The sequence below is a fragment of the Schistocerca americana genome, chromosome 11, assembly GCF_021461395.2.
Source record: "Schistocerca americana isolate TAMUIC-IGC-003095 chromosome 11, iqSchAmer2.1, whole genome shotgun sequence".
Classification (NCBI taxonomy): Eukaryota; Metazoa; Arthropoda; class Insecta; order Orthoptera; family Acrididae; genus Schistocerca; species Schistocerca americana.
The window spans coordinates 37300469-37322398 of NC_060129.1; the positions used below are offsets into that span (position 1 = coordinate 37300469).

At 39.7% G+C, this 21930-nt stretch overlaps 2 protein-coding genes across 2 annotated transcripts in view; one reads left to right on the top strand and one right to left on the bottom strand.

The window, feature by feature from the left end:
• The window catches only part of LOC124553212, a 233739-nt gene extending 231510 nt beyond the window's left edge, over positions 1–2229 (bottom strand). Inside the window, exon 1 of the mRNA XM_047127105.1 lies at positions 2021–2229. The gene's annotated coding sequence lies outside the window, so the exon portion shown is untranslated. The remainder of the gene's footprint in view (positions 1–2020) is intronic.
• Positions 2230–2567: 338 nt separating this feature from the next.
• LOC124554032 (putative zinc finger protein 66) overlaps positions 2568–21930 on the top strand; it is a 105531-nt gene continuing 86168 nt past the window's right edge. The window contains exons 1-3 of the mRNA XM_047128066.1: positions 2568–2716; positions 3726–3814; positions 16552–16614. Coding sequence (XP_046984022.1) covers positions 2662–2716; positions 3726–3814; positions 16552–16614 — 207 coding nt within the window. The 5' untranslated portion in view covers positions 2568–2661. The remainder of the gene's footprint in view (positions 2717–3725; positions 3815–16551; positions 16615–21930) is intronic.

The following is a 21930-nucleotide window of genomic DNA, read 5'->3' on the forward strand; positions in this document are numbered from 1 at the left end:
TTTTTTTTAAACTTTATTCAATTGACTGTATACATACAAATAGAGCACATTAATAAGAAATGACACATTATATTTAATTTCAGATTTTCTTTTTAAAAATTTCTCCTTTATTTCATTTATGTTGACTATCTCTTCAGTGTTTGGAGTTCATTTTGTTTATACACTTAGGATATTTTTTCACGTGTGTGTTTCTGTAATGCTTTCAGTCTTTTTGTGCAGTTTTTGAGTTAGGTTTTTTGACTACTTTCCTCATTTCCTTTCATTTCATGAACTGATGGATTTAAAGTTTCCTTGAGGTGTATGAGTCTGAGCTTTATCTTTGATAATGATAGAAGCTGAAGAAATTAATTAAAATTTGTATTACAGCCATGACTTGAACCTTTTTTTTTTAAACTTTATTCAATTGACTGTATACATACAAATAGAGCACATTAATAAGAAATGACACATTATATTTAATTTCAGATTTTCTTTTTAAAAATTTCTCCTTTATTTCATTTATGTTGACTATCTCTTCAGTGTTTGGAGTTCATTTTGTTTATACACTTAGGATATTTTTTCACGTGTGTGTTTCTGTAATGCTTTCAGTCTTTTTGTGCAGTTTTTGAGTTAGGTTTTTTGACTACTTTCCTCATTGATGATTAATTTCAGCAAATAAACAGTTTTATGTTACTAGTGTAGGTCGGTTCAGTGACAGAGAGTTGTGACTCCCCCCCTGCACATCTAGTACTGCAGAGCCTGCCCCCAGGCACCCATCCCCACCGCACCTCAAGGTGGCACTCTGGAGTCTGTTGACTGTGGCCAACAAAGCTTCAAGCTGCGTTTGGACTGTGGCTAACTCCTCCTGCATCTGCACACAACAGACAGTCCCTATCCATCTAGCTAATATGCGATTTACTATAAGGAACTTAAGGAAACCTACTGCCACCCAAGGTAAACAACTACACTCTAGTTGGCAGAAAGGGCACTCAACAATGAAAAACAATAAAAATCTATGGTAGAAGCTAGATCTGGTGCTTATTTTGCTGCTAGGGGCTATCAGGTGAATACTACAGGAAAAAACAGTGACCTACAGTAAACTGCTAGGGGCTATCTAGTGAATATTATTTAAAAAATTAAATAGTAACCAACGGTGAGATACACCTACTGATAATTCCTCGCATTTACAGTGTAAACAAACGTATACGTACACGCGAGAATGACCTAATAAAACTATAAAAACGGCTACATTCACTGTATAGAGTCTAAATGACACAAATAAATCTAAATACTAAGTATTGTACACTGACAGATGCAGGTACAAAACGAAACCATTAGCTAACAATAAGAGTTCAGAATGTAAAGCACAAATACGAACTCTACTTTATAGGGACCGATGGGCTTACAGTACACGATCACTAATGTTCACAACAGCTAAGGAATTTAAGCAGACGGCGAGGTGACTATTGGCTTTCTGCTACCTAAACTGTATGTACGAACTTACCGCGTATTTTACGTTTGCTTAACTGTTAACGGTCGCAGGTTGCGCTAGTCAAACGTATGCAAGTGAGCTTAGAATTCACTGTCAGTATGACTTTTCCCAAATAAAACGTGTAAAAACTGCTACCTTCAATGTAACAAGGCTAAATGACACTAATAAACGTGAATACTAAGTATTCAACACTAACGTAAACTGATTAACCTTCGTATTTATAATGTAAACAAACGTTTACGTACAGGCGAAAAATGACCTAATAAAACGTATAAAAACTGGTATCTTGAATATACCGAGTCTAAATGACATTAATAAACTTAAATACTGAGTACTATGCACTGACTTAATTGATAATGCCGCGCATTTAACAATGTAATTTAAGAATGTAAACAAACGTTTGCGTACACGCGAAACTGTCCTTAACAGAAACTTCGCTTTTCCTATTCAGACGCAAATAAAAACTAAAACCTTCAATTTATCAAGTCTATCTGAAACTAATGCACGTAAAAACTATAGAACATACGGCAAAAACAATTAATTACATACCTCGTAACACTCTCTGAAGAAGACGTAAAATTCTGCTGTAAGCTGGTGTCCCAACGAGCAACAAGAAGCATTGACTACCCCCTCCTGCGCATGTCGGATTCACGCTTGACGCTAGTATTGAATGAATCTGCTGGTGTAGCGATACTGGCACTCTTCGTGACGTCTACTGTGTAGTCAGCTGCAACCTCATAGTGTTATGTAAATTTGTGTGTGACATTCTCCAGGTAATTTATAAGCGTTTATAAACAGCATGCAGGAATAAGTGAAGAAATGTGTTTCGGAAGTAAATTAACATGGTACTTAATTTGTGTCACAGTAACGCTTGAGTTTGATGAGTGAGTGTAATAGTTCGCGAATATCTTGTGATGACTGATGTTTGAGGCTGCTGTCTTTTTTATGTTTTAATTTTTAAAGATGAGATTTTATTCTGTATTCAATTGTGATCACATCACCTAGTGTGCTTTGTGATGGTGTGTGAATGTTGTAATTTTTCAGGTTATGTTCATAACAACTAAATACCCGAGTTGTTAGTGCTTGTTTTTGGCCTGTCCGGTAAAATCGCTACGTGTATCTTCGTAAAAGAAACGGCTGAGAGTGTAACGTGTTGTCAGGAGCAGTTCGTCATTGCAGTGTTCTCCTTCATGTACTTCGTGACTAACGATAAAAGGCGGAAAGTGAAATCCAAACATTCGCTATGTTAGTACGGTTATGTTGACTTACTTAGCAGTAATAATGATTGTGATGATAATTTTCTGTGATGTGATGTAGACACATAGCGGCTCCAGATTGTAGGGCTAATGTAAGCACTATTTCAAGTGCCCACAGTTTCTACATCATTTCGTGGTTTGAGTATGTTCGCATGAAAGGAAATGCTGTAATTCTGTTGCATTTTGTTAGTTTTCACTGTGCTTTGATTACTCGTGTCGATAGTATTCGTCTAATCATGTGTTAATACCAGTTTGTTGTAGTGTGTGGGTTTTAATGGAGTTCTGTGTTAGAGTACTGTAACATTATTTACGAACTGGCGAAATACAAGGTACAGATTAACTATAATTTGTCTAACATAAAGCATTACATGTCATCCAAACTCAATAGATCATTCATCATAGTTACAGTTAGTATGAAGTCGTTTCAGTAAATGTTTTGTAAGAACATACTAACCAACGTCTAATCTTGATGGTAATCAAGATTGAGAACTTCCGCATTGCAGTGTGCTGTCTACGGTACAGGTATATGGTTATCTTTAATAGCAGGTACAGATTCTAAAACGATGATGCTTACTGTAAATTGAGCATACATCCGTGAAAGAATACAGATGAAGGAAGTTTCGAGGTAGTGCCTATGTTGGAAATGCATATTCACTGATAAACAATCCGTACATCCTGATTTTCATCATGTCCCTATCACACTGAAATTAACACAATGAACCAAGTGTAGAATGAAATATTTGGTGTTATTAAGTAATATTGCTGCAATTTATTGACTGCTTTGATTGTTTGTAATGCTGAAGTTATTTTACGATTGTTCATTCTTCGTGACCTGAGAAATCTAAATGAGTTTATATCACTAATAACACTTTTCCTCATCCACTTTGAATCTGTTTCCTGTGTAATCACCCATTTACTGCACGCAATAGATGAGTGAAAATACTGCCTTTGAGCTATACCTCATGTACCTTTCTTATCTGATTGCTTTTTCTTTTCAGACTGTAGAACTGAAGCCATGGACCAGGAGCCAACTATGTGGATAAAAAAAGAGGGAACAGATGAAGTACAAACTGAGTTATGCTTCATGGTAAGTGGCTTACTTGTATTTCTTAAGTGTTTCATTAATTTCTGTGTCCAGTATGATGTGTGAATACATACAATTGATGTCATACAGTTGGAAACATGAATAATTCTGTTTACTGAACTGATGAACTTTGTCTTAAATATGACATTTTGCACAGTACATTGAAATAAGCCTCGTATTAAACCTCACATAGAACTGAGCAAGAGTTTTAATTTAATGTTTAGTAAACATGGAAAACTTTTTTAATGCACAACCCAATTATACGGATAAACTGGTTGCCATAAAGTGGGTATATTCTTCTCTGATACACTTCTTTTAAATGACAACCTTAATGTGCAACTTAAGAATAAATATGACTATAGTGAATCTTAGCAGTGCCTTTAAAATTATAAATGGTATGGCTGCAGTTAATGCATTATTGCAGTGTATTGTGGTATGGAATGAGAATTGTAATTTATTTATTGATAATGTAAAATAAATTATTTATAAATAATTTTAAAGTGACACTCGCATGGTCACTAATCTGAGAAGTACATTTTGTTTACTTTGAATATGTGAACAATATGTAAGTGGAACTGTCAGCAGTAAAGTTAAAATTCAGACAAATATCACATGGAAGCATAAATTGTTGCACAGCAGAATGAATTTGTATGTTGGCTGCAAAGTTTTGATGGAGCCATGGGGTTACACATCAAATATTGACAGGTTTGTTCATAACCACTTTCTGCATTTGCTGCACATTGTTATGCATATTGTTTGTGAAACTGCCACAATGTGAAAGTTGCTGGTGTAAATAATCTTACATATACATGTCACTTAAAATCTGATGGAGTGCAACCGTTTGTAGGGTATTCACCTATCAGCAGCAAATAACTTCACTTGGTGCCACCAGTATTTTTATCCTGCCAACCAGAATTGAGGGTACTGACACAATCTCGCAAACTAATTGTGTACTGTCTGTGCTGAACAAGTCTGCTTCAACATCCATCTTAGGTGCAACTGCAGAAGTACTGTGATAGCATTACTGCAGTATTTGCATTTGAATATATATGAGTGCTTCATTATAGTTCATACAAACTATGTGATCAGCTTGAATTCATTTGACACGCAGTTTCACAACACTAATCCTAAACCATCACTTTGAGGAAACGGTAGGAAAGTAAACACACTAAATTTTATGAAATACAGTAAAAGAGTGGTTAGACCCAACATAGTTCAGTCTTTGGCTTTCACCGCTGTTGTAATAATGGTTTGGCATACAGAATGATATGTATGCACAACACACGTCATGTAAATGAAAAGCAATTGAAGAATCATTGACCTTGGACCTAAACTGGAGAACTATTCAAAGGCTACAAGGTTAAAATGTGGTGCTAGACCCACTCCCCCCCTGAAATATTGGTTGTGGTGGGAGTCTGATTCATAGTGCATCTCAAGGCCTACCCTATGTTCAAAGGTGGCAGTGTGGCTGTGAGCTGACAAAGTCTAGAAATGTGAAAGCTAAGTAACGGATGTGGTAACAAATTGACCAGTAGCACAGCCTAATGTTTACCAAAAAATCCAAATGGTGCCTAGAATGTAACTCTTACGTACAAGAAGACTTCTCTTACATTGTGTGCTGTGTTAGTGGGACTGAACTTCCTATGACCTTAAGAGATGCATGTAGACATTATATTAATTGAAAGCCACCTTCTTTGCCAAATTGATTAAACGTTAATTTTTAATTGGTATATATTTTGGGCATGAGCACATGTGGGAAAGTAATGACACAAAATTTTTATTCGGAAATTATTGAAGCATTTTAATTAAAAGAATCTTAACATTTAACATATTTATTCTTCATGTTTGTATATTTATTTCAAACGCAGTCACCGTGGCACTGAACACCTTTCTCCCAGTGAGACACCAGGTTGTTGGTGTCGTCACTGTAGAATGCTTGACTTCGTTGGCAGACCCACAGCCTCACCTACTCTCACACTAATTCATCACTATCAAAGTAGAGTTCCTGAAGGTGTTCTTTAGGTTTTGCAAACAGTTGAAAATTCATTGGCTCAAACTGGGCCAGTATGGAGGATGATCAATAATAATGAATCAAAGGCGTCAGACTGTTGCAGGTGCAAAAAAAAGGTTGTGTATGGTCTGGCATTGCCATGCTGAAGGAGAGGGTGCTCCACATGTGGATGAACTATTTTAATTGGTGCTCTGTTGTCTGAGGGTTTTCTCACGCGCTGACACAGTTAAATAACACACACACACACACATGTTACACACTGCAGTTCAGAACTCTTCAGCAGGAGAGTGCTGCATATTGTGTCAGCAAAGTGGTAACATCAACGTGTCGACAGAAGCGTCTGATCCCACATGTCGGCTTTGACCCGTGACGTAAGGGTGTTGTCGTGTGTGACGTCATGACGGCGCGGAGTTTGGTTTGTGAGTGTGGCGTGTTTGTAGATGTCGTCATGTTGTGGTTTGTTGTGCTCTCTGGTGGTACGTTCAGGTTTTTCATTTGTGTGGTGTAATGGGCTCAGGTTGCTTTTGCTCATTATCCAGAATTGTTCGAGTGTCGGCTGTGTTTCTAGTGGAATTCGTTTCAGTGAGTTAACGATTTTGTGTGAAGGTTAATTTAGTGTTGTTTGCTGTACATCGTGTGGTAATTTTAGTAAAATTAATCGGTTGTTTTTTTGTTCAGAAATGGATACGACAGATAAAATTGACAGTTGAGCTATATAGGCCAAGGGAAGTGTCTGATTCCAGATGATGAGGATTTTTTTTTTTTTTTTAGTTTTGTGATGTCGGTTTGTTTCGTCGGTTTGTATGTGGGTGGGTGTCTAAATTTGTTTATATTTAGTTTGCCCCCACTCAAAAACACCCCATTTCCCGCACTTGTCCCGTTAGTGTCATTAGGCTCTTTGTGGAAAGTGTGTGTGTGTTTGTTTTTCGATGTATTTTCATGCTTGTAATGTGTACGTACTCATTTTATATGCGCCATATTGGAATCATAGTTTATGGTCGTGTCCGCCATATTTGTAACGTCATGGGTCAAAGCAGACGAGCGGGATCGGACGCTTCCGTATTTCCACATCAACAGTGTAATATGCATGACAACTGATATTAAGAACAGAATCAAAATTTTGGAGGCAATATTTTCTGGTACACCCTCGTAATAAATTGATGCATTTTACAATTGCCTCAAATGTTGCAGAATGGTTCCCTTGGCATTGCCCAGCATCCAGTTGGAAGTCATAATACTAAATCCATACACACAGCAGCCAAAACGTTATGATCACTGATCTACTATCAGTATAAACTCATCCAGGCATTAGCATCTCACCTTGTCTTCTAGTCAGACACACGCAAGTTGCATGGAGTATCAGTGAGCATCTTGTCTTGTTGTAAAATAGGGAATGCACACAATCTGAGTTTGACCGAGAGCAGATTTTGATGGCCTGAAGGCTCGGTATGAGCATTTTGGAAGCTGCACAGCTTGCCGGGTGTTGAAGTAATACTGTGGCAGTTGTCTTCAAGACATGGCAAAACAAAGGTGAGACCATGGCCAGTTGTTATGGGGTTGGGCAAGTACTCCTCATGACAGATGGTAGACATCATAGGCTGGGCAGACTGTTAAAACAAGACAGGCAACAAACTGTGGTGTAACTAACATCAGACATTAATGCTGGGCAGAGTACAATTGTGTCTGGATGCGCAATAATCCAAACACTCCTAATGATGAGTCTATGCAGCTGATGACCCACGCCATGACATCGACATCAACTGAAATAGGCATGTAACTATTGGCGCTGGATGTTGACACAATGGCAGAGCACTGCGTGGTCTGATAAATCCTGATATCTTCATCGTGCCTTTGGGAGGGTGCATTTCCGTCACCCGCAAGGGGAACAGCCCCTTGACTCCTGTACTGTCGGGGCCTCCATTATACTCGGGGAAACAACCACATGGGCACCCATGGGTCCAGTGGAGCTCGTGTGAGGCACTGTGTCACAAAAGAAGTATTGTAAACTGGTTGCAAAGCACATCCACCCCTTCTGTTGTTGTTGTGCTCTTCAGCGCCGCGACTGGATTGATGCAGCTCTCCATGCTACTCTATCCTGTGCAAGCTTCTTCATCCCCGAGTAACTACTGCAACCCACATCCTCCTGAATCTGTTGAGTGTATTCATGCCTTGGTATTCCTCTGTGATTTTCACCCTCCACCCTTCCCTCCAATACTAAGTCGATGATCACTTGATGGCTCAGAACCTGTCCTACCAACCAGTCCCTTCTTCTATAGGGTGGCGCACGAAATGTGTTACCATTTTGATTTTGAATATAAACTTTATTGTCAATACAATCTGAAAGGAACATATACTACAATGAAGTGCTGTCCATGGAGATTTGATCTAACTCAGTACATGCTCAATATGTCCACCATTTCGTTTCCTAACTTCCTTCAAACGAACACTGAAGTTAGTGAGTACCCTACGGCACATGTCTTCCGTAATTTCACTGCAAGCTTAAAGAATAAGTCTTCTGAGCTCCATTAAATCACGTGGACGTTTCAGGAAATTTTTTTCCTTTAGGTACCCCCAACGAAAAGAGTCACATGGATTGAGGTCTGGACTATTGTGGTGCCAATTTTGTCCGTCATTGAAGCGACCTGGCAACCTGAGTGAAATGATCTGCATGTCGAAATGCTCATGTGAAAACTCCCAACACAGTGTTCGCAGTATGTGGCCTTGCTCCATCTTGCATGAATCACTGTGTATTGGAGGGCAAGGCAGTAGCAAGAAGGTGTGGAATGAATCTATTGCGAAGCATGCTCAAATAATGTTCACTGTTCAGTTTCTTGAAAGAAAAAGGGTCCAGTAAGTCTGTGACTGGAAATTGCTACCCACGCTGTAATCCTCGGAGCATAATGTCGTTCATGAAGCACTTGTGGGTTTTCAGTGGCCCTTAATCATACATTTTATTTGTTAACCACACCGTCTAAATGAAAATGTGCCTAATCTGAAAACCAAACGTTGTTGAGAGTTCCTTCCCTATCCTCCACCCACTGAGCAAACAGTAGTCTCTGCTGCTTGTGTTATTCAGTGAGCTTCTGTGCACAGGTCATCTTGTATTGGTACAAGTGGAGGTCACTTTTAAGAATGCATTAAATGGAGCGATTGGATATTCCCGGTTGCACTGCTGCCTTTCTACACAATTTCCCGGGACTTCTCTGTACAGCAGCTCGTACTGCTTCAATATTCTCCGGCGAACAAACAGGCTTAGGCCGAGGTCGCTTTGGATCCAATACTGTTCCTTCCTGTACAAATTTATCGTACAACCCGTAAATGGTCTTCGTCCAAAGGACCCATCGTGTGTTAAACTGTTGTCGAAATTGCCTCTGAGTCACAACAAGGCTTTTCGTTTCATGAAAAAGTAACACAATTGCCGATCGTTGCTGTGTCGTCAGTCTTCCATTGTCAGCCATTGCTGGTTACAAGTCTCCTAGTGGCAGTATCGTGAAAATCATGTCATTTCGTAACTCATTTGTTTTTCCAAGCTCTGCTGGTACTGCTGTAGAGATCCCAGCAGAGTATCTAATGTGCGTCGTAAATTGTAAAACAAACAATTGGTAACACATTTCGTATGCCACCCTGTAGTTAAGTTGTGCCACAAATTCCTCTTCTCCCCAATTCTATTCAGTATCTCCTCATTAGTCACATAATCTACCCATCTAATCTTCAACATTCTTCTGTAGCACCACGTTTCGAAAGCTTCTGTTCTCCTCTCGTCTAAACTATTTATCGTCCATGTTTCACTTCCATACATGGATACACTCAATGTAAATACTTTCAGACTTGGGTTGTGCAGTGTTCAATATAAAATTGAGCCACATTGTGTGAGCCTTGTTGGGAAAGATAAGCACAGCCTTCAACTTGCAGTTCACCTGGTCAGCAAAGTATGCTGGTAAAAGGATTTGTGGTCACATGTTTAATTTCATTGTCAAAGCAGAACCTCGCAAATAGCTGGGAAACAGAAGCTATCAAGCATCCTCGGTGGCCTGGAAACAGAAAAAATTCATAACAAATGCTGGCTAACTACCAGGATGGTCATTTCTCTGCTCGGAATGTGTCAAAAAAACAAAAAAAGTCATCCATGATAACTAGTAGGTGCCTAATACACACACACACACACACACACACATATGAGGAAGTGGACCTATATAATCCATACGAAGTTAATCCATCAGGCATTCCTAACGGGTAGACTCTAAAAGCCCCTTGAGCGAATTCATGTTGGGCTCAGCTCCCTTACAGCTCTCACACTCCTCCACCAACCTCTGGACAGCCTTATTCAGGGAGGACCAGGTGACATGTTGAGTGATCTTGACCACACCAACCTCCAGGCTTGCTTATACAGGGAGGACCAGGTGATGTGTCGTCTGATCTTGACAACAGTTTTATAAATGCCTAAGAGGGTGTTATGGACATAGTGAGCCAAAACCTAACTAAGAGCTTGATTGTTAGTCTCTAAACAAAATTCCTTGTGTTCAAAATAAAATCTGAATTTCTTAAGGGCAAACATAACCGCCAAGGCTTCCCATTCATACATAGAATATTTCATCTCCGCAGGTGAAAGTTCCGGTGCATTGCTATAGGGCATCAACATACAACACTCCTGCCATTCTGTTCCTGCAGGAGGACAGCTACCAGTTTCTACTCCAGAAGAATTAGGTGTCTGTCTGCAAGAAGAACATGACCTCGAAATTGGGTTTGTCTAATACTAGTGGGTTACTAAGCACCACCTTAATGGCTTCAGAAGATTCTGGATGACTTTCATCCCATATGAAATTTCTTAAATCGTTAAGGCACCCCATTAATTTAATAAAATTCGGCACAGGCTTTCGAAAACAAATTTGTCATGCCTATGAACCGTGCCACACCTTTCTTATTTCTAGGAGCTAGAAATTTTCGCAAATCACTAGTATGCTCCTGGTCAATTTCAATTCAATCAGTGAAACTAAGATGTCCCAAGGATGAAACCTATGTGCCAGTGTCATTTTAGATGGTTTCACAGTAAGTCCCACCTCCCTGTGGTAAACCAGAACTGTCTCAAGATGTTGCAGGTGTTCAGACAGACTAGAACTGTAAACAACCATGCAATCTAGGTAATTAGACACACAGTTGAATGTGAAATCACCCATAACACAATCTAGAAGGCAAGACATAATGGTAACTCCTGTTGACAAACCATAGGGCACCCTGTTAAAATTGTGGAGGCTCCAATCTGTACAGCAGGCAGTAATATACTTGGAATCCTCTGTTAACATGATCTGATAAAATGCGAGATTGAGATCCAGGACAGCAAAATACTGAGCCTGACTGAACCATAAAAGAATTATGCAGATTGGGAAGTGGCACAGATTCCAAAACTACGTTCTCATTAACTGCACGATAACCCACAACAGGATGAAACACTCCACTGCTGCCCATAGGTACTGAGAATATGGTAGAAGCATAGGCTGACGTTGAGGGCCTGATGACCCCATTGAACAACACATTATTAATCAAAACACATATACATTTCATCTTTGATGGAGAAAACCTCTCTGGAATGTAATTTGTAAGGCAAATATTGTACTGGATTTTATCGGTGATGTCCAATCTGTTAGTTAACATCTGCGGTAACCGATCAAAAACTTCCAGTACCAGCATCACCTCTACTGGATGAAGGTGACTGAGCTGAAATGGCAAACATTGCGGTAACACACTATGAATTCCTGTGGCAACCTGACAGGAGCACAATGTGAATGTTTCAGCTGGGTTAAATTTAAAATAAACAACCCTGCCTTGACAAACTAGCACAAACCCACTACCACTTATAAAAACACACTACAAAATTAACTGAAAGATTTTTAGTTACTATCCACTTCACAGGCCAAGAAAATTTTCCAATACTCAGTTTTGCCAACCAGAGGCAACATGTGCCCAGTGAGAGCTCAACATTGGGAGGACAGATGCAAACAAGGCAATTCACAGGTATGACGGAACTTCAAATGCCACAGATAATCTAAATGAGAAACTGAACTACCAGAGTTGAGGAGGGCACACATTCGTTCCTGGTTAAGTTGTACCCAAAGAAAAGGCAGGGGTTCCCGTATCTCGGACTTGGCACAGATCCAGCCCTTAGGCAGTAGAACACTACCATGCCTCTTCTATTCTGTGTGATGTCGGCTGTTTGATTCTCTTTCCATGTAACCAGACATCGCCATACAAAATGCCCCGCTTTGTTACACTGGAAACACATCCTACACTTTTTCCTTATGGGTGGTCCCCTTTTAAATTGCTTGGAATCTCGATCCCCATCCTGATAATGACACTTAAACCCCATCACTGCTGGTCTGCGAAACTCAGACTTCAATAGCGGACACCAAAGCCTCTAATTCAGTAAAAGATGTGCGTTTATTAGTGAAGGTAATCCATGAACAGTCCTGTGGCTGTATTTTCTGTAATATATTATTGAGTATTTGTATCTCTGTGACATGCAATTCCAGGGATGGAATGGTCATATGCATTCATCTATGAACCTAGGAAAAGGTTCATGAGGAAACTGCAATAGCCAAAAATGTTTATGCCTGAGTAGCCTCTTAATACGAGGTGACAATTTCAGGCCAATAATTGATTTTTACAACTCCCTTGATGTTGCACTTTCATGTAAAATTTGATTGAAAACATGGCTTAACACAGGGGGTACAGCATCTGAACAACAACATTGTCAGCGATGGCCAAAGTGTCAGCATGAAACATAAATTTGACCATGATCCATATGATGGATTTTACCTGTCTTTAAATTCTACATTGAAAGTTCCATTATAGCTTGCAGCAGTAACATTATTTGGTATGGTAATTTCCCAAATGAATTCTCCTGAGGTCCTTATAGGTGTCCGTAGCATTCCTACTACTTCCAGCAGTTATATGTCGGTGGGAGAATCTTGTTCACCACCTATTGCTCCTAATTTGTCTAAATAAAGGCAGCTGTCCCTGTAACTGCAGAGCTAATGTAATAGAGATTACATTGTGCAATACCGCACAAGTGATTATCCCAATGGATCAATTGTGCCTGAATTTTAAGTATTTGCTTATGATGGGGCTGACTACTTTCTAAACACACTACATTCTGACACAAGATTGTCATGGCCAGAGCTCAGGCAGCTAGTGCAACATATACCTCCATGGTGCAGTTGGTACTAATCACCAAGGGGTGGTCCACAGGTTTGGCAACACTGCCCTTACATGGAAGCTGACAAACTATTAATTCGTAGATAAACTGTTGATTTTTCAGTGAGGACAAACTGGGACAGTTGTGGGACCCCATGTTCAACAGTGAATACCTGCACACACACGCACACACCTCATGGTGAATGACAGTATGACACCTTCCCCCTTTACTTCCAGGAAAATAACCATCCTCTGTTACCAACCAAACATCCAGCAGGAAAAGGGGAAATTAAGTGGAAGGACTGGGTGGATTGGGGTTCACACGAGTCTCCATTGTTTATTAAAATGTTTTTATTTAAGAAAAATAACTAAAGTCAGATACATTAGCAGGATTACAAACACCACTCTGAACTTTCAAATTTAAGACATTACACACCTTAGTTTAGTGACAATTTAAATAAGGCAATAGTTAATGACTAAAGCTGTGTCTGACACCAGTTCTTAGATTTTAGATTCAAAATTTCCATCTTCACAAACCGCAACTGAGAAAATGCTTCAATAAATGAACAAATAATTATCTGGAAACAGATGTCTCTTTAAGACAACACAGAAGCGTAACTCATCTCAAAGGTTAAAACCAAATAGCTATACTGGAAGACAGAGCAATTTATAGCTGTCTCGGGACCCCTAGAAACAGGAAATGCTTAAAATACACCTCCAAGTGTATCTAGATAATTTAATAAAGTAAACAGTTGCACTGAGTTCTAGTGCTACCTTCAGGCAGACAGACAGAGCATGTCTCTTTAAATCTTGCACCAGTGAGCAGTTAAGTAATTAACAAGAGAATGAGCGTGCACAGATTGATATAACTGGCTTCAGACACAGTGAAAATTCTAAGGCATACTGTAGAAAATCCCTAAGTGATTCAGTATGTGAATGTGCATGCATAGCAGCTCAAGAACACCCTTTAAAAAGGAAAACCAGTAATTAGTAGTCAGAACCAACTTGTAGCAGTAAATAAATAACGGGTGAGAAAAGGTCACTCCATGACAACTTTAAAATAACAAACAGTTGAACAATTAAATCTGGTAATCAGTAACTCGCCCTGAGGTGGAATAAATTTCTTTCACTCTCCACCTCACAAATGGCCAGTGAACAAACACAAAAAACATTCAGTGCTCAGTAACACTTGATGGTTTTACACATTTTGCTTGTTCCAGTCTGTGAGCATCAAATGTGCCTGTTACTTACCAACAGCCTATATTTTCACAAGTCTGGATGACATCTGAATGTGACGTGTGATTCACATAGAGATGATCAGCATGTGACCATTCTAACAGTGCTCGACAGTATGTACAACAAAGACACTCGACCCAACAAACCCCCAAAAAATCAAAATGTACAAAATTTTAGTACAAATTTCGAATAGTGATTTATGTAACTTGAGTGAAGGCAGCCCATCGGTAGCTGGCAGTGGTGAATTCCAAGAGGCTGATGTACAGAGGCAATGTTAAGAGCCATAGCTTGATAAGCATGCCCTGAGTCCAAGTCCAAAACAATCAAAGTGTACCACAACAGTAGAAAACTGGAGCAGACTAAGGAGCATCTAAATTCCACTGTCATTCTCACTTAATACAACTGCACGGCCACGATAGTTGGATAGATCAATGGACTCGTCAGATGATTGTCATCAAAAACTCGGTGTAAGGCTAAACATAGTCACACTTAAAACAGTATTCAGGATTACCAAATCATCGAATCCACTGCTGAACATGGGGAATAGAATAGCAATAACAAGCTTGTCTAGTTGCTAGACACTACCCTAACCCCTTCCATGGCAATGCCACAGGGTACTAAGTCATGCAACACAACTGAAATTGGGCAGTTTTTCAGATGAGAAAGCTTGTTGCATAATGTGGCTTCCACAGAGAACAAAAAATAGCAAATACGGATAGCCAAGACCACACCAATGTAGTGTCTTTTGTTAACACCTGTGCCTGCAATTATTAACTTGACAGAACTTTTGAAGGGCTACTAGTCACTCCATTCTGTCAATTTTGGCTGAATGGCAAATACTGTCGACGTACCCTGTGTGGCTCTATCGTGCCCCATGGCACCACGAGCTCCAAGCCAAAGAAGTGACATCACCAGGTGCAGGATGGGAATTCAAAGAGGTAGCCCGCCATTCCTCAGATAGTAATAATAATAAAATCATAATCATCATTGTTTGTACTAGTATATTAGTATTATTGTAGGCAGTTAATTAATACAAAGGTCAATTAATAACATGTTGCTGTATTCTTTCTATCTTCTGCCCAGCATCTCTCTTCAAGGCATCTTCTTTGCGTACACCATTTTGCTTCATTATTTTGTTGATATGGTCTTTCTGAAAGTTAGTCTTCTTTGTTTCTATCAGTAAGATGATTTCCAATAAAAAATTATTCTTTGGCTGCTAATTATCTAACATCCTCAACAGATCCCAATATCAGTTTAATGATTTTCTTCCTATGCTATTACTGTTTCATTTGTTCTCATTCCAGCACTTCCTTTGACGTTATGGGTTTTTCAGTCTTGATATGCTGGTGCTGTTCCATAAATAATCTTTCCAGAACTTTGTCTTCTTTTGAGATCAGCAAGTAAACACATAGTTCAGATCCACAGAATAGGACTGGTGTAGCCTGTAGCTTACTCTCTCTTTTTGTACTGTTAGAAACATGCTTGTCCCAACAAAAGGAATTCATGAAGTTAGAATAGTATTAAGTAATGTGCCAAGGTAGGGTGTGTGTGTTTAATAATTTTATCATAAATAAGCATTCAGTGCAACAAGGTTTTGATGTAACTGTTCTAGACATTTTATGAATCTGATCATAAAAGTAGTACGAGTGATGTACTTGACAGTCCAGTTTCTGCTCCCCCACACAGTTGGTGTAAACTGTATTGTAATTTGATATGAACAACATCGATTTTATGAACAACATTGAAGTCATTGTTTCAGGTAGTAGCTGTGTTATTTTACTTGATTACACTACCATTATATGTATATGTAGATAATCAAGCTAGAAAATATGGTTGAAAACAATAGCATAGGGAGAAGGCTGAAATGAAAGATCATAATGAATTTTCAAAGGCATTGCTATTAATCAGTCTTACAGTTTTTTGTTGCCTCCCAGTGAACTATACCATAGTGAACTCATCACTGAGAATTTTGAACTCAAAAGAGAACACTTAACAATAACTACTGTTTAAATGTGAATGTATGCTTTCCCGGCGTATACAGCTGGCGAAGAGTTCTCGGGCTTCCAGCCGGGTGGCAGTGTCTTCAAACTGCGACGTTTCGACGAGTGACATACTCATCATCTTCTGGCGAAGTGCCAGAAGATGATGAGCCACCCGGCTGGAAGCCCGAGAACTCTTCGCCAACTACTATTTAGTTATAAGGTAGTGTGACGGTTGGGGTTTATCTGTGTGATACATTTTATATAATATGGGAGGACTGTGACTGCTTAAAAATACTTATTACAGTTTGTTATTTTTGCCACAGGCCCAAGTTTACCCATGCAGCATGAATGTAAAAGAAGAGTTGGAGAAGGGTGTGAATAAAAAGGTAATTTTAGAATTTATATGACTACATGGAAGTAATCTTGCTGAGCTGTGGTGAAAATAATGAGATGGTAATCAATTGTGTGTGTATCCACTTTAGCAGTCCTGTTTTTACTTTAGGGTAAAGATGACAGTGTTACAGTATTACAGTATGCTCCAGGTTGGAAACGAGGAAACAGGTAAAATAGAATATTTTGTTACACTTTACCCATATGGATTTAAACATTATTTTTGAGCAGGTGAAGTAGTTTAGCTTGTGTTTGTAGAATTGCTTCTTTACGTTATAAGCACAAATAAAAATTAAATGAGATAGCATTGATGAAGTCATATGAAAATTGGTACAAAGTTCCAAGACTCAAGCTATGATTTCCTGTTTTAATGAGTAGTTCCCTTAATGGTTCCGTGTATGTGAACTCCAGCATTGGATGTTTTTATTCACAATGTGATACTGCTGTGACAGTTACAGAATCATTCAAGAAAAATCTACTCAAAGTAGTGCAGAAAAAGTAGGTGATCCTAACCTACTGAGTAGAGACTAAGATGTCTGTGCATACATTGCAAGTGGTATGGACAGGCAGTCTTGTGAAGTACTTTTGAACAGTTTCCTGAAAGCTGTCGTAAGGTGCTAGTTTAACAGCCCATACAAAATTGAAATAGTTGAAACACTGCAACTATAAACAGGATTGTCCTTACAGATGGTATTAGTAGAGAGAGGGGCTAGTGATCATGATGCCAGCACAGCAACAATGGTAAATGAAACTTCTTGGCAGATTAAAACTGTGTGCTGGACTGAGACTCGAACTCAGGACCTTTGCCTTTCACGGCAATTGCTCTACCATCTAAGCTACCCAAGCACGACTCACACCCCATCCTCGTAGCTTTACTTCTGCAAGGTTCGCAGGAGAACTTCTGTAACGTTTGGAACGTAGGAGACGAAGTATTGGCAGAAGTAAAGGTGTGAGGAGGGGGCGTGAGTGACGTTTGGGTAGCTCAGATGGTAGAGCACTTGCCCACGAAAGGCAAAGGTCCTGAGTGTGAGTCTCGGTCCGGCACACAGTTTTAATCTAACATGAAGTTTTATATCAGCACACACTCTGCTGCAGAGTGAAAATCTCATTCTGGGTGGTAAATGAAGTTAATGAATCCTTTAAGAAGGCTAGGTGAATAGATTTGCTAGAAAGAGCAGGTAAGTAGTTGTTAGCATCCCATTTAAACAATGAGAATGTCATTTACTTCCAATATGATTTACATAGAGGAAGATGGACAAACACTAAATGGACTGTAAATCACACACTGAATAAGTATGTGGTGAGTAACTGGATTACAGACAGAAAAGACCCACTGTGGTTTCATGTCAGAATTCGGAAAACACTGAGGAAGCAGACTGTTGTTCACTCGGTTCAAAAAAGCATGCACAGTGGTGACAGGCAAGTGCTAATGGAAATTCTTCTGTCTGTAAAAAGATCTATGCGTGAAGCATACAACTACCACCATCATACGTGAGCAACAGATTTTACAGAGAACATGAGACATTTCTGGTCAAAGACTTCTATCCAGGCAGTCACTCACCAGTCTGGTGTGGCCTTGGAGGAAAGCAGATGATGATCACTAACCCCTCTCTGTATTGAGTTTTCAAGTTTGTGCAGGAGGATCATACAAACATATTGTTCTTTCACTGTCACACAGACTCCTGTATTGGGAACATAGTAATAGGATCCCTGGAGTAAAGAAACAACTGGAAGAGTTGAAAACATAGTAGTTGCCATGTCCAAACAGAATCACAAATCATTTGTCCAGAGAGTACTCTACAGCATTGGCCTCGTACTTAGCTTGCATTTATTGCAAATCTCTCGCCTAGTGCAAAGACCCAGGCAGCTGGGAAAAAGTTCAGGTGGCTTCTGTATAGAAGAATGGTGATAGAACGTACCTGCAAAATTACAGAACAATATCATAATGCTTATTTGCTCCAGAGTTCCTGAACATATCCTCAGTTCAAATGTAATTAATTTCTTTAAGACAGAAAAGTTTCTATCCACAAATCAGCATTGATTTTGTGCAATACTCATCTTGGTCCTCTGTAAAATTACATACTGTGAACCATGGATGATGGGAAACAGACTAGATTCCACATTCCTATATTTCCGGATAGCATTTGAACAGTGCACCACTGCATACGTTAAATAGAGGTATGAGCATATGGAATAGGTTCCCCGATATATGAATGGTGCAAAGACCTCTCAAGTAACAGAGACCAGTACTTTGATCTCAACAGCGACTGTTTTCTTAGAGCCAAGAGTATCATCAATAGTGCCACAGAGAATGGTGCCATATCTATATATGAAATGATCTGATGAGCAGCAATCTGTGTCTGTTTGCTAATGGCATTGTGTGTTGGGAAGGGTCATCACTGAGTGACAACGAGGATACAAAATGACTTGGACAATCTTTTTATTTGGTGTGATGAATGGCAGGTGTAGAAATATTCAAGTAAATGCAGATGAGTAGGAAAAACAATCCCATAATGTTAGAATACAACATCAGTGCTCTACAGATTGACAGTCTGGTCAATAAAATGTTTAGGTATAACATTGCAGGGGCCGGCCGGATTGGCCGAGCGGTTCTAGGTGCTACAGTCTGGAACCGTGCATCTGCTACGATCGCAGGTTCTAATCCTGCCTTGGGCATGGATGTGTGTGATGTCCTTAGGTTAGTTAGGTTTAAGTAGTTCTAAGTTCTAGGGGACTGATGACCTCAGAAGCTAAGTCTCATGGTGCTCAGAGCCATTTGAACCATAACATTGCAAAGTGATATGAAGTGGAACAAGCACATAAGGATGGTAGTAGGATGGGGAATGATCAACTTTTTTTGTATTGGGAAAACTGTGGTTCATTTGTAAGGGACACTACATGTAGAACACCATAGAATTGCCTAGTAGTAGTAGTAGTAGTAGTAGTAGTAGTTGTAGTTGTTGTTGTTGTAATAGATGCCATCCACGATGCACCATTTAGTGGCTTGCACAGTTTTAATGCAAATGTACATGCACAGCAGCCAGAAAGAAGATAAGCAAGCTGTAGATTCCATGTGAAATGCATTCTCAAGCTTTATAAGTTTGGAAAGCCCGTTTGTAAGGCTAATAAGTTGTTAACTGGCGTATCTGACAGAGCCAAGGATCGGTCATCTGCTTGTGTCAAGAAGAGAATACATGAAAGAAAGGTAAACATAAAATTAAACTAGAGGTGAAGCTGTCATCAGCCTGGAGGTTTTGAACACTGGAGTTCTCCATTACACACAGTCCTGCTGACTACCATTTGCTGTTACCCTCTTTCCACCTCTGAACTGATTTACCCAACTAGTTACAAAGTACCTGCCATTCAATGATCAAGGACCTTTGGATATGTAGTGCCACAATTATCCATTGAGCCACCAAGTACTAGAAAAAGGCAGAAGCATTTAGCAGTAAAGTCCAGAGTTATAATCCATATAATTCCATATGGAATGCACTCCAAAAGTAGATGATGAACACACCAGAGGTCACATGACCATAAAGTGTAGTTAGCAGATTCAGTTACACAAAAAACGGTGCTGAACTGACACCTCTCTGCCATCCGAATTGTTCATTTATGGGACAGTGGTTTGCACATGTATAGAAACAGGCAAAGGTCATTCCAGTTTGTAAGAAAAGTCACAGGAAATACGTGCAAAACTACAGACATACCTAGTTGGTGCAAAAATCTTCTTGGATGATTTTGTGATCCTGTATGATGGCTCTTGAAAAAAATCAATTCATTTGCAAGAATGGAAATGGATCCCATAATTACTGGTCATGTGAAACTGTTTAGTCTGCTTCTCCACAGTGCTGCCACAATGTAGTCAGCCTGTAAAATGAGACCATAGTCTGAAGCAGTATCTGTGGGAAAGCTAGCAAAGTTGATGTGCCTTTCAATGACTCAGCACTTCCGCTATGCAGTTAGTCATTAGTTTATGCTTTAAATTACATGAAAACAGTAAGATACATTAGAACTGAATGGTACAAATGGATAGGTGTGATGTACCTGCCATTACCACATTGTAAACTATACAAGTACCTTCTCTTGTGATGGTGTCCAACAGTCATAGCTAACCCACAAAACATATGGAATGAAAATGAACGTTTGCATAACTGCCTACTTATTTGTGGCAAAAAGTATTTTAAGTATAGTTATATGTTGGCAATATAAGAATACTATTGAGTCTGAGAATCCTACTTTCACTACTGTTTGGGGGTTACCACCAATAGCATGCGCTTTCATTTATTGCACAGATTTCATCCATATTCATTCTTGCCCTTTGTCTCCCTTCCACACTTCTGACGCTACCATCCCAGAGGTGTGTCATCTGTCTCTTCAGTGTACATTCCATGGCTTGCTAAATATTTCAAGGGTTTCTGCTCAAGGTTTCAGTCAGCTTTGGTCCAAGAGTATTTTGATCATGACAACTTTCTTGGAGGGCATTACATTCAGGAACTACAACTACATCAAGAATTTACTGTTAACATGTTGATGGTAGTATGGTCTTCACTTTGTATGCAGTCTGACTAGCGTGCATTCATCAGAGGATCTCAAACAACTGCCTAGCCTAAAAAACGCTTGCTTTGCGTAGTGCACCACCGACCCATCAAGTATTCCTACAATTCTCCACCTCAGAACGCATTTCCAGCAGTCTGCAGTTTGGGCAGTCAGAGAAGCAATGAAGCCTTTGGTTGAGACCCTCCACTCACGCCAAACCAAAGGACTTGAATCAATTCTGGGAATTCTGATACAAACTGTGTGTGCTACATGCACTCATGTGTGACACAGGGGATCTTCGCCATTTGTGCTACCTCTCAATATAAACTGAAGATGGCCTCAGAACCCAAACAATGGGTATCATTGGCACCAACATCAGCCACGACTTGTAGACAGCCACACCCTGTGTGTTTCGTAGCCACAGGCAGGATATTTTCCATATCTCAGATGAGGCTCCGTGGCAGACATATCCAGTACACATAGGATTCATTTCCAGTCCTGGATGCTATTTCCCTAAGGAGCTCCATAACGCATTTGACGTTGGAGGTCCTGATTAACTAGAAAACTTCTCTCCACTTGGGCCTGTCTGGACCCTGATGAATGAACACCTTCCAGTCCACTCGCAGGGCCAATGGGTGAGGCAGCCTCCACGTTCACTCTCTGCCTCAAACAGCACTAACTGTTACGACCCATTCCTCACCATTTGGTGAGGACAACTCAGCCACATTGGGTACACCACAAGGTGTTTTGACAGCAGAGCCCGTGGGCAAAATAGG